The following is a 12042-nucleotide window of genomic DNA, read 5'->3' as shown; positions in this document are numbered from 1 at the left end:
ATGATTGGCTCGTAGTTGCCATAACTATTAATTTAACCAAACCCATTACATGTCCACTAGACAGTTTGTACCACATGGGGATATTAAGCATATATTTAGCCATCAGTATAACATCCAATTTCTGTATGTGTGCCTGGCTCCATTTCAGGCTGAGCAGAAGTCACACATCTGTGATTTCATAGTGTTTGCATGAACTCGATGTGCACGCCAAATGTATTGTTTCCTGCACTCCAGAAATGTTAATAGTGCACTCCCATTCGGGGCTCAAATTGTTTGATTTTGGTAATTTATGCCAGATGTAACCTTTTAGTTGGATGTGTGAGGGACTGGCTTGGAGTGATTTAGGCAGTGTGTTTTGTCAGTGGTGGTGGATATCAGCAGCCTGAGGTGGTCATGCCTCTCAGTGGCTCCCCTGGTGTCTGGCCCGCTGCCCCACGCCTGCTCTGTCTGTCTCTGTCAAGCTCATGCCCTGCTGTTTGCCACCGTCTCTCTGGTGATGGGCTCCGTGCCACACATGGCTGCTGTGACAGTTAAGTGCTGGTTTGGAGTCGCCAGTTGGAGTCCCTGCCATTGCCAAAGCCCCGATGCCTTATATTCGTTTAATCAGTGCCTGAAAAGCACACAAGGCCTGTTGGTATGTCCTCAGGACCTTGGACACCTCAGCCATGAGCTTTTTGGCTTTTTGTCACCTGTGCTGAACTTTTGCCACATTTGGCAAGCACCTTTCATTGCAACTGTTTTGAACTTCACTGACATGGTGGGCAGTCTGTATGCTTGGTACAATCCTGCCAAAGCTTGTGCTTTGGAACAAGATCAACCTAAGTCCTACCTGACAGCAGGATAAATATGCAACCTCACAATGATTTGCATTAAGAGGTGGCACAATATATTTTATTATGCTGATAATACTGGTTCAATATTGTTTTCTTTAAAAACTACTAAGCTTTAAAATGAGCTGAGCTGTTTTAATTGAAAACAGCCTGTATTGTCTTACAGTTGTTGCCATCACCCTGTCTATTTATAAAGCTCACCTATCAACATCCTTAAAAGTAGAGATGGTGTGATACCACTTTTTTCTTTTCTGATACCAATGTCATATTGAAATCTTGAGTAAAGGCTGATATGAATATCAGTCTGATAGTTTTCTTTAAAAACTATACTGTCAAGATAGTTCTTTAGTAAAAGGAATGGTTCTGGTTAGAACCATAAATTCTATATAGAGCCATTTCATGCTTAAATGGTTCTTTGCATGGTGAAATGGTTCTTCAGATTGATGGAGAATGTGTTGTGTATGGTTCTATATAGAACCTTTTTGAAAAGGATTCTATATAGCACCAAAAAGGGTTCTTCTATTTTTATAAGCCTGACATCGTAAAAGTAGAAAAAACATTTTTGGTGGTATTATAGAACCATTTCCAAAAGGTTCTAAATAGAGACCTGTCCAGGGTGTATCCGCTGGGATAGGCTCCAGCACCCAAACCCCCCTCCCCCCCGTGACCCTGAGGGAGAAGCGGCTTAGAAAATGTGTGTTTGTGTGTGTGTGTGTGTGTGTGTGTATGTATGTGTGTGTGTGTGTGTGTGTGTGCGTGCGTGTGTGTGTGTGTGTGTGTGTGTGTGTGTGTGTGTGTGTGTGTGTTCTAAATGGAATCATATACAACACATTGTCCATCAGTCCATTTCACCATACATAGATCCTTTTAGAGCTCATGGTTCTAAACGGAATCATTCTCTTTACTAAGGAACCCTTGCAGAACCATTTTTATGAGTGTACTAAACTTTAAAATGTTTTAGAATTGAAGCACTTTGCTTAAGATGAGCATGTAAAAGTGACTATCATGCTCAAATTACGCAACTCTCTAAGGAAGAAATATGCACCTAACAACATGACATCATACAGAGTTGTTTGCTGTCCATTCTATCTCTTTACAGTTTGATTATGATTCTTCAGGAAATTTGTTTTATTTTTCAAAATGCATTGAAAACAGAAAATATAACTGTAGGACCTACTTGACATAGTAGTGGAATATTGGTAAGGAAAACAATACACAAGCTTTTACTTTCATGTTTGTATTCATTTTTGGATGTTTACATTTGAAAATAGCTTCTAATTGTATTTTGACCAAAAGATAAATGCATACTTTGTTAAATGTAATTTTAATCCAATATTGATTATAAAACATTGCAAAATCGGTGCAGTTAAATCTCCACCATCATCCCTACTATCTGAGCACCTTTTCCGGTACCCCTCTTCTGAGGCATGAAACGTAGGACAGTATGTTTTCCTAGGAATCACTGACTATGGAAGCCAGCTGTGGCACATCTCCTGCCAGCTGAACAAACAGGTTCTGAGAAATGGTGGTTTGCTGGGATGTTCAGAGACAATCCTCTTTTCAGGTCCAGAATAATTACTGATGTTTCAGACACAAGCTCTAAAATATCCAGCGTGAGATGACGATTAATCTGTGCTATTTCCTCATCACCTGTACAGTCTGTCCATCTGCTTGGTTTAAAAGCGCTTGGTTGTCATGGAGGTGCACTGTATGGTTTGTGTTAGCCTCCGCATTAGCCTTTCTGAGCTCATTGTTATACAGGAAGCTGTGTTACCTGAATCCTGCACTGGCTGACTTTTGGTCTCAACCGCTCTCTAGCGGACCACCTGAGAGCCGGGGACTCAGAATCAAGTTGCAAGTCTTTAATCCTGTAAAGCATGTGCCTGTGATTCTTTCACTGGGTGAAATTCTGAAAGAACCTTTCAGAACAGGTTTTCTGCTTCAACGAAACCCAGCTCTCCTCAGCTACTGTGCTTCTTGTGGAAATGACTTAAAAATATGCTCAATTAGTGAAGATGCAATGAAGATGGCATGAGTGTAAGGTGTCTACTGTATTTTCATTAATTTTCTGCAGTCTACCAATCATCAGTGAAGCATGACACTTCTTCCCATCGCCGCATCTAAATGGCTTGGAGTGATGGACATTTTGATAAGTGAAAGTGCTCTATGACTGAAGCCATCCCTTTGTCGGCCGAGCAGAAAGGAGAGACTTCAGGGAGGATAAACTTTGCTTAGATGAGAGGAAAGGCAAGCCTTTTATCTTGGGCAGGCACTGTATTTTACACAATGTCTCTCCAGTACTGACCAACAAAGAGCTCCTTATGTACTTCCTCTGGGCTGGCAGGCCTAATACCGCAGTGCTGGGGATGGTTGCGAGGAGACGTCTTTTAGATACTGAGCTGCTTCGGTTGGTGCAGCGGATAAAGAACAATTCATTGGATCAACGAAGTGTGTGTGTGTGTGTGTGTGCGTGTGCATACGCTGTGCCCTGCTGAAAGGTACCATCTGGGCCAGAAAGAACTAATTCTAGTAAGGCGCACCTCCACCCCTTGTCTTTTTTTAACTTATTAGATGTTTGTTATTCACGCCCGTTACTCTACAATAATGTAACTTTACTCTGATTATCTGTATTTACTGAATGCTTTTGTTGATGCTTCAGAGATTTACAGTCTTATGTCATGTTTGAAATAATAAATATTGCTCATCAAAAGGTCCTACTCGTAGATTTTTTTCACTTGTTAACTAAATACGGAATGAAACTGTTTATATTTTTTAATACTTTGGGTATATTTTACTTCAACACTCATGCTCATCAAAGTGTCTTCCTTGGTCTAAAGAGCAGATTTCATCCAAGTAAAATGTGACATGTTTTCTATTTTTAGAGCACATACTGATCCAAAGACTGATTAATCAGCTATAGGCTTGAGGGCTGATGAGTGACATTGCAACAAGATCAAATGTGTGGTTTATGCAGATCTAAACAGCTTTCTATTGCAAACCAACAAAGAAAACGAGCTCATTTATTAATCACATTTTGAAAAACTGCATATCACCAAACTCTTAACAGGCAGTTCCACTTTAACTGTGTCACAAATATATGATCACAATTATGACCAGTGGCTTTCCACTGTAATTGAATTGACCTCTGCTTCTTTTCTCATATTGCAAAGCTCAGAATTCATGATTTTGTCTGTATTTTTACCTTCAGACACCCTGTCTTATCATGGCATACATTAACTCTTGTTGAACTCTGACAAAGCCCCCCAAAACTGCCCCCTCCACTCCTCTCTCCTTCGTCACGGTCGGATGCCTCCCGCCCCGATGCTGTCCGTTCTGGGCGGGGATGTGTGTTGATCGTCTCGGTGTGTGTCCTCCTCCGTGCGGCGGTGTGAATGACGGCCGCTGTCTGTGTTGACCGGCTTCCCGCTGCTCCCTATTCTTTCTCTGAGTGACAGTCGCTCGTACCTCTTCTGAGCCGCCCCAAAGGACCGCCTGTGCCATGGCAGGGCCACCTCACCCTCTAAAGGGAAAAAAAAAGAAAGAGAAAGACTCTTGGCTAAAAGTCTTTAATGCTGCTCTCTTTCCTCCCAGGACACTCAGAGCGTGAGCCTGACCTCCAAACAAACACGAGGCTGTCTCACTTGCCTTAGCCAGACTTCATTTAGGAGGCTGCATCACTACGGGTTACACAGTGGAAACACTTGTGTTTTTCAAATGATGCATTTCAAACACACTGTCTTCATTTATAATGGTGGGCCACTGTGGGTTACAATAGTGTAAGTGAACAGGGGTGTTTTTTGAAGTTATCCATTTCTACTACATTGTCTTTCTTCAGAAAGTTAGATGACTGTCAGGTGCATCAATGGAAGTAAACATGAGTGTTTTTGAAGGATGTATTTCTACCATGTGGTCTTCATATGGAAAGCTGGATTACTGTGACTTACACCAGTGGAAGTAAACAAAAGTGTATTACATGATTTATTCCTACTCTTTTGTCCTCGGTATGTTAAGTGGTTATCAGGGGAAGTGACCATTTTTTTTTATTGTATTTTAATTGTTTTTTAAAATGTGTCCCCATTGCACTGTCTTCGTGACCATGTAAATGTCTTTCTGTATTTTCCTGACACTAATTAATCTGTTTCAAAACAATTAGAATGAATTATCTAGCTTTGCGCTTGATGCTAAATGAGCAATAAGTATTGTCGGGGCATTGATCATAATCTGCCATTTGGTGTTGATGGCTTCAAAGACAATCTGTCAGATAAAGCTTTCTTCACACCACTGATGTGAAATGGTGATTTGTTACACCATGCCTCAAATATGCTCAGCGTTATGCCTGGCTTGTGCTTGAATTCCTCTCTGTCTGTGGAGATTCATGCCTGATTTGTGTGGTCTCGAGCTGTTCTCTGAATGCCTTAACCATGTTCCCTGGAACATGCACACACTTATGTTATGACTGGAGTCAATTAACCCCCATTGTTCTCCTCCTATTGTCCCAAAGCAGATGTCTTCTTTTTGCGTGGAGTGACAGGTGGTCATTTGTGTGCAAATTAGGATCTCCAGTAGATCATGGATTTTGTAATTAAACAATTTAACTGAGATGGCTGCATTCATGTCGGTCAGTGTCTGCTTGTGAATTTCATGGGCCTTACATCCATCATTCACTCAACGTGTTGTTATGAATATCCTAGTAACACCCACTCGCTGGACCAATTTGAGCTAGAAGGTTGATCTGCTTATGACTCATATAATAGGTAAATATTCTGTCACTATTTATTTTTGCTCCTTAAATCGGGCTTACACTGGCCTAATTAAACAAATGGCCACCTGTTATTGTTAGAGGATTGGACATCTGGCTAAACAAAGGCTGGAATAAGAGCAGTGACTATTGGAGTGATATGTGGGATGATATCCATTTTACGCCTCTATTAGCAGTATGATTGGAGGTATTACAATCTGAAGATGACTCGAGTTCCTCACAATGCCAACAGCGCTAGACCGGGATTAAGAGCAAATCTTCAGATTTTGTTTGTAGGCAATTAGTTGCAGACAAGCGTTCTGATTTTTAGCATTGTCAGATGGCCTGTTCCATATGGACCTAAATTAATCCAAAGACTATATGACAAAGATGCATTCACTTAGATGAGTGAACCTGCAAGACCATGGGCCTACATGTCTCACAGCATTGTTGTAATTCTTTAAAATGTTAACCCTTTGGGAAAAATATACAGTCAAAGAACAGCAGTGGGTTGCACAAGTATACCCTGTAGCCTGAATTCACGCCTCTTGCTGTGCCATGTGAAATACACTATTTATAACCTGTGTTTTGAACAGTGTGATTGGTTGTAAGGAAGGTGTAATGTGACATACAGTACCTGCATGTCAGCATCTAAATGGTCACATATTTTGAACTGAGATGCTTTTTAATGCTTCTGTTCCAGTCGTTTAAAAAAGAACCAGGTCCAGGCGTCATTATTGACAAGATTGAAAGACAAATCGGGTAAATTAATAAAATAAATTGTTTTGAAAAATGATCTATTTATGCTGTAAAACACTTGGTAGGTCCACATAGACAATAAATTAATAAAACCAAACTTTATTCAGTCATATTTGTAGCATATAGTTTTTGGGTATGAGTGAGTATACAGGCTCGCCTTGCGTTTTGTTTGTATTAGAGATATAATGAGAAATCAATGTCTGGGCTTTTGCTTAAGCATTCCCCTGTAGGCCATAACTAGACCTTGGCTTAAAAGCCAGTCCATGAACAGCCCCATAAAAACAGAAAGTGTTTTGTTGTAGCAGGTGTCCAGCCTTCTTGGATCAATGTGCTAGTTCTTTATAGCAGCTGCACCCAAAGACTTCTGCATTTCCGGGCCATTCAGCGTATTGATTGGCGTATTGATTTTTCCAAGTGAACTGCACAAATACTTGACTGGAAGAGAGTAAAAATCCAATTAAAATGAGCCAAAGAAAATAATCCTAATCCAATCAAAACGAGGATATGTATTGATCTGCATGGACAAAATGAATACAGTTACATGAACATTCATGTGAAAAAGCAGTGGAAAAGAGTGTTTTAAGTGGAGTCATGGGTTTTTACCTTTCCTCTGTCTTTTGCAGATGGAAGAGAGATATCATTCAGTTAACTGTGCGAATTATTATTCAGAAAGGACTATATTTTAATTAGATAGTTAGAACTAATATATAAGTTATGTAGTTATGAGAGTAAGACATGGAAGTGAGTAGTTCAGGGGTTTAATATGACATAAATACATATGTTAAGGGTAGTGACAGAGTAATAAAGGAACACATTGCTGTATTGTGGTCTGTGTCTATATTGCAGTCTTGTTCAAAAGCTACAGTTAGTATGCTCAAGTTATGTCATGTTTTGTCAGCAGAATCTGTTAAAACCACAGTTATATTCCAATATCATTGTTAATTTTACACTGTTCTTATTTTACACCTCATTTCTTCCAGACTATATTCAAACCAGCTCCACTATTGAAGAGCAGTCTGCCCAAATTAAAAATGTAGCCAGAACAAAATATGCTGTAAACCTGCCTACCTGCCTACAGTGGTGCTGCAGATTATCTGGGTTAAAACCCTTCTGATGATGTAACCAAATTCAGGAGCTTCTAACTGCTTGGGAGTGGATTTTTGAGGAGGGGGTGTTTTGAATTGTTTCTTTTTTCATTAACTAGTGAATACAGAAGGAAGGCAAACAACTAACTTTAGTGTTAGGAAGTCAAATATGTATGCTGGCACATATGTGATTGTAGTTACTGTCTTCATGCCAAGCTACAGAGTATTTTATAACTTCAGAAATTAAAAAAGGGCTAGATTTCCCCTTAAATCAGCTTAGTGTTCTCTGGCACAATAGAGCTCCTGCATTATTATTTTAGCTTTCCTCTCCGTCTTTCATGTTGAAAAGTGAGTATTGTTGTTATTATATTGTAATAACTCTTAAACCATCAGATGTTTGAAATGTGGGAAAGGTTTCAGAAAAGACTGACAGTGCAGATGGGGACAACACTCAAGGTTTTCTTCTGGCCACTTGTGCTTCATGAAATGCCACCTCGACCCTTGAATGCCAGTCGCAGTGCGCCCTCGACTTGCAGGACAGTCTCACACAATCCCACAATTCACGTGGAGGGAAGCAGCTGCTGGCGGGAACATTCTGGGAGGAGGTGGAGGTTGGGAATGCGCGGCCGAGGGAAAACGCTCTGGATAGGTTACAAAGAGTGTCCCAAACATGGCACAAAGCTGGCATTCACTCTCTGGTCCCACCACGCAGGCTTGGGAGGCAGGTTGACGCGCACTTCTCTAAATGTCAAAAGCGCAAATGTAGTCTGTCGTTTGTTAGTGAGTTTGAGAACCGAACGTAGCACAGAATGAGTGGGAAGAGGAGCACATATCCAAATTCAGCTTTACATGTACTGAGAGCATGTCTACACTCGTAAAAATAATGTTTCCTAAATGGTTTTAATTTGTAAATAGCTTTTACATTATGCCTAAAAGTTCTTCAAAGAAAGGTTCTTTAGGGCCTCCAAAGGTTGTTCTTCAACAGTTGATGTGTCTGTTGCAGTGAGAGGGATTCACTGACTGATTCACTGAATGTATTAAAAAACTGATTTGCATTACTTTACGCTATAAAAGATGATGTTAACTGAAGAACAACAGCTACTTATGAAGTGCAAGCATGTCCACTGGATTTCTGTAGAACAGCATCAGCTTCCTGGAAAGATTTGGATTTTGGTCACCTGAGAACATGACTTTAGCGACTTTACCTAACCCTGTTAACGGCACTTTAGTCGTTACGTGAGTTGATTTGTTTTAGATGTTCTTTGGAGGGGTTAGTGTGTATATGTGTGTGTTCATTTTCCATGGAATATTCCTATTAAATCTTGACAAAAGGTTTAGAAAGCTGACCGTTAGATAGGAATTTTTATACAGTTGTAAGTCCATGTATCGAAGTTGCATCTGCAAGTGATGAGAACAGGAGTTCTGAGACGAGGCTGGAAGTGCCCCTTCTGTTCGGACTAAGGCAGAGGAATCCTTCTTAAGCAAACCCTTAACAGATAAATCCATCAGGTGGCTTTAGGTGATGCAAAAGTGACACTTTCAACCTAACCAGTGGTCTAACTGGATAAAGATCTGGGATAAGCCCAGTAAAGCATTTGGAGAATTGAAAAGGTGTTAGTCAGCCCTGCTGAGCCTAATCTGCCTGCGGTGAAGCTGCTACTGCATCTTTACAGCAGTCACTCTTACAAGTGCTCTGTCTTACTTCACCAACCTCCTTAAATAGAAAAGTGTGTGATAGATTTTTTCCTCCTGGTTAGCGTTTTGAAATGGTGCTATAAAAAGAATGTTATCATTATCAGTTATGCCTGAAAAAGGTGTTGCTTTGAATGTGTTTGATTTTGGTGAAAAAATGAATGACAGTAATTGTGCTGATATAATGTTCAAGTCAATTTAAAGCAACGCTTTTTTCAAGCTATTAGTATTGCTACATGTATTGCAAACTGTCACCTCAGACTAAACACAGCTGTCTCAGACATTTAAGTAGAGATGGCATATTGGCATCAATATTACACACAAAAGAAATATCAATACTCTATCATGATTAATACAAATTATTTATTAGAGAAATGACAATATGTTTTCCATTATATATTGGCTGTTTTTCTTGTCAAAAAATTGTGACCATCTAAAATTGTAACAGATATACAGTGTTGTGGAATGAAACTCTTCATATGAATTTTATAAATAAACAGGTTGATGAAAGGAAGACATATTAGATTATTGTTTTTATTAAATATTACCCTACAGTGGCACAGATCATGACAGTCTACAACATTGCCACCATGACACAGTAATGCAAGTCAATACAATGGAAATGTATTACCAAAGTATTTGTAAATGAGCTTTGAAAGCGGGTAAATGATGAGCTGTGCAATGCATCTGCCCACCGTCTATGGTAGTGGTGCTGCCACATGATATGATATAGGCTCTTTTGCTGTTTCAGGTGTTCAGTCTTGTTGTGAGGCTTTCCCCGTTGGGAAACAAACAAGCAAAACAAAAACCAACATCCAGTTCCTTGTTGTAGTGTGAAGAGGCTGAGAATACCTGCACGTCTCTCTCTCTCTCTCGTTCTCTCTCTCTCTTTCTCTCAGCCTATGCAGCTCTACCTCCACACCCCCCCATGCATGCAGACTGTGATATCTGAACCGTGCCTAGCTCTCATGTCTATGAAACTCCCCAGTCTTTGTTTGGGGAAATTAATTCCTATTTGGGCCTCCCCTCATTGACAAGGGGTGGGGTGGGGGTGTTGGAGGAGGGTGGGGGCACTGAAGTGCGTATGTGTGTTGGAGAGGGGTTTGGGAGATTGGGGGGGGGGGGGGGGGGCTGGTTGGTGTTCAAACCACAAGTCAAACAATATACAATAGATAATGCAAATAAAGTTTATACCGCGTTTGCTCACAAAAGCCCCTCGCCGGCCACACGCTTGCCTCACTCCTCAGGGCGCCATAAAAGAAGCATGCTCCTATTCTACACTGCTTAAAAAATTAAAGCCGTGGCCGAGGGGAGTGTGTGTGTGTTTGTGTGTGTGTGTGTGTGTGTGTGAGAGAGAGAGAGAGAGAGAGAGAGAGAGGGATCCAGATCCTGATCCTGTCATTATAGGCAGCAGTGGAGGTTGGAGTCATCGCTCGTGCACTGGGCTGTGTATGTGTGTGCGTTTTTTTTTCCCATAATGCAGTGTGATAAGGATTGGCCTACATGAGGCTGCGAGCGTGGCGTCCGATGAAGGCTTGATTAGGTGTGTTATCTGCTCCTGAGCTGCTCCTGATGAAAGCTACTGAAAGGGCAATGGCTGGGAAAACAGCAGACAGCTCCATCAAATGGCAGCTATGTTATGACATGACAGCCAGGACCTGGTGGATGGTAAGTTTGGCGTGTTTTTTTTTTTCCTCCTTTTTTTTTCTTTTTTTCCCCCCTTCTCTATTTTTTTTCTTGCCTAGTGACTTAGGGCCACATAACTCCTCCTTCAGAGCGCTTCACTGCATGTGTTGAAGCAGAGTTGAAGAGGTTAGGGTTACTTTGACAAAACTTTGGCATTTCCTATCAGACTGAACTCAGAGGTCATAATCATTGCATAGAGCAGCGATTACATTTGAATTCTACGTTTCTGGCAAACGAGAAGTTTTTGGCATTGGCCATGAACTTACCCTCACCTCTTGAGATGTTGGCTTGTGTGTTGTTGCTCAGTGGAGGATGTGAAGGGGCCGGGGTGTTGCTGGGGTCAGACAGGTTGAAGGAGTGGTGTAACCCTGCTCTTGGCTGGATGTCAGGAGGTTTGCGCTGTCTCTGGGAACTCCACTCTCTCCAGGTTCAGGAGAAACCCTCAGTCAGACTGTGACAGGTTATAGATCATATCTTAATCAGCCATTCAGTGCCGCTGTAGCCCCTTTTAGGATCCTTAACAATTTGGTGGAAGCAGCAAGCCACAGCGCAGAGTCTGGGGCATTCCTTTTGAGAACTGGAGAAGAAGAAGCAAAATGCAGATCTCAGCCTTAACTCTGCAGTAGAATTCCTTCAAAAGTTTTTTTCCCCACAGGCAGGTTTTTCACTGGTGTTTCTGCTCCCAACTCTTCTTCAGACTAGCTTCTTGTTTCACTCTTGCTGCCTGTAAATACAAAGACTTGAGATGTGGTCCTGCTCTGCACTTGCTGATATTTTTCTCTCTGTTTGTCCATTTTTCCCCGCTGTTGAACAATGGGCTCTTGTCTGGGTTCTTGCCCTGAATGAAGCTACTGCTGGGTCTCACTCTACCATGAATATTCATTTCCAGACAAACTTTTTTCCTCTCACTTTTGGATTTTTTACACCTCTGTCTGGTTGTCATTAAAGAAGTGTATTTATTCTTGAGGACTGGAATTGTAGGACCTCTCTCTTGTTTTGGTCCCTTCTGATCTGTTGTATTTCTTTAAAAAAGTGTATGAAAGCTGGATGGAGTAACATTTCTTGTTTCAGATTAAGAACTGATTTCAGTTTTGAAGCAACTTGTTTGAAAAAAAAGTACAGTTGGAATAGTGTACAGAATGTGTGAGCTGTTTCAGAGCTAAAATGACTGTAGCATTGCATGTAGTTTGCAAAACCAGAAGACTGTTCCCTCTCTCTCTGTGTTATGCTCGGTTCTCAAAAATAAAAAAAG

The 12042-nt window shown here is 41.0% G+C and overlaps 1 protein-coding gene across 2 annotated transcripts in view; it reads left to right on the top strand.

Annotated features, from left to right (window-relative positions):
- The first annotated feature begins 10520 nt into the window (after positions 1-10520).
- LOC108436235 (nuclear factor 1 B-type) overlaps positions 10521-12042 on the top strand; it is a 109010-nt gene continuing 107488 nt past the window's right edge. The window contains exon 1 of one of the 2 annotated variants that reach the window (XM_017712602.2): positions 10521-10772. In XM_017712602.2, the coding sequence (XP_017568091.1) occupies positions 10677-10772 (96 nt within the window). In that variant the 5' untranslated portion in view covers positions 10521-10676. The remainder of the gene's footprint in view (positions 10773-12042) is intronic. The other variant, XM_017712606.2, reaches the window with a different exon arrangement.

Source organism: Pygocentrus nattereri, chromosome 2 (genome assembly GCF_015220715.1).
Source record: "Pygocentrus nattereri isolate fPygNat1 chromosome 2, fPygNat1.pri, whole genome shotgun sequence".
NCBI lineage: Eukaryota > Metazoa > Chordata > Actinopteri > Characiformes > Serrasalmidae > Pygocentrus > Pygocentrus nattereri.
Note: the sequence above shows the minus strand (reverse complement) of the source record. Positions and strands in the feature narration are given on the sequence as shown.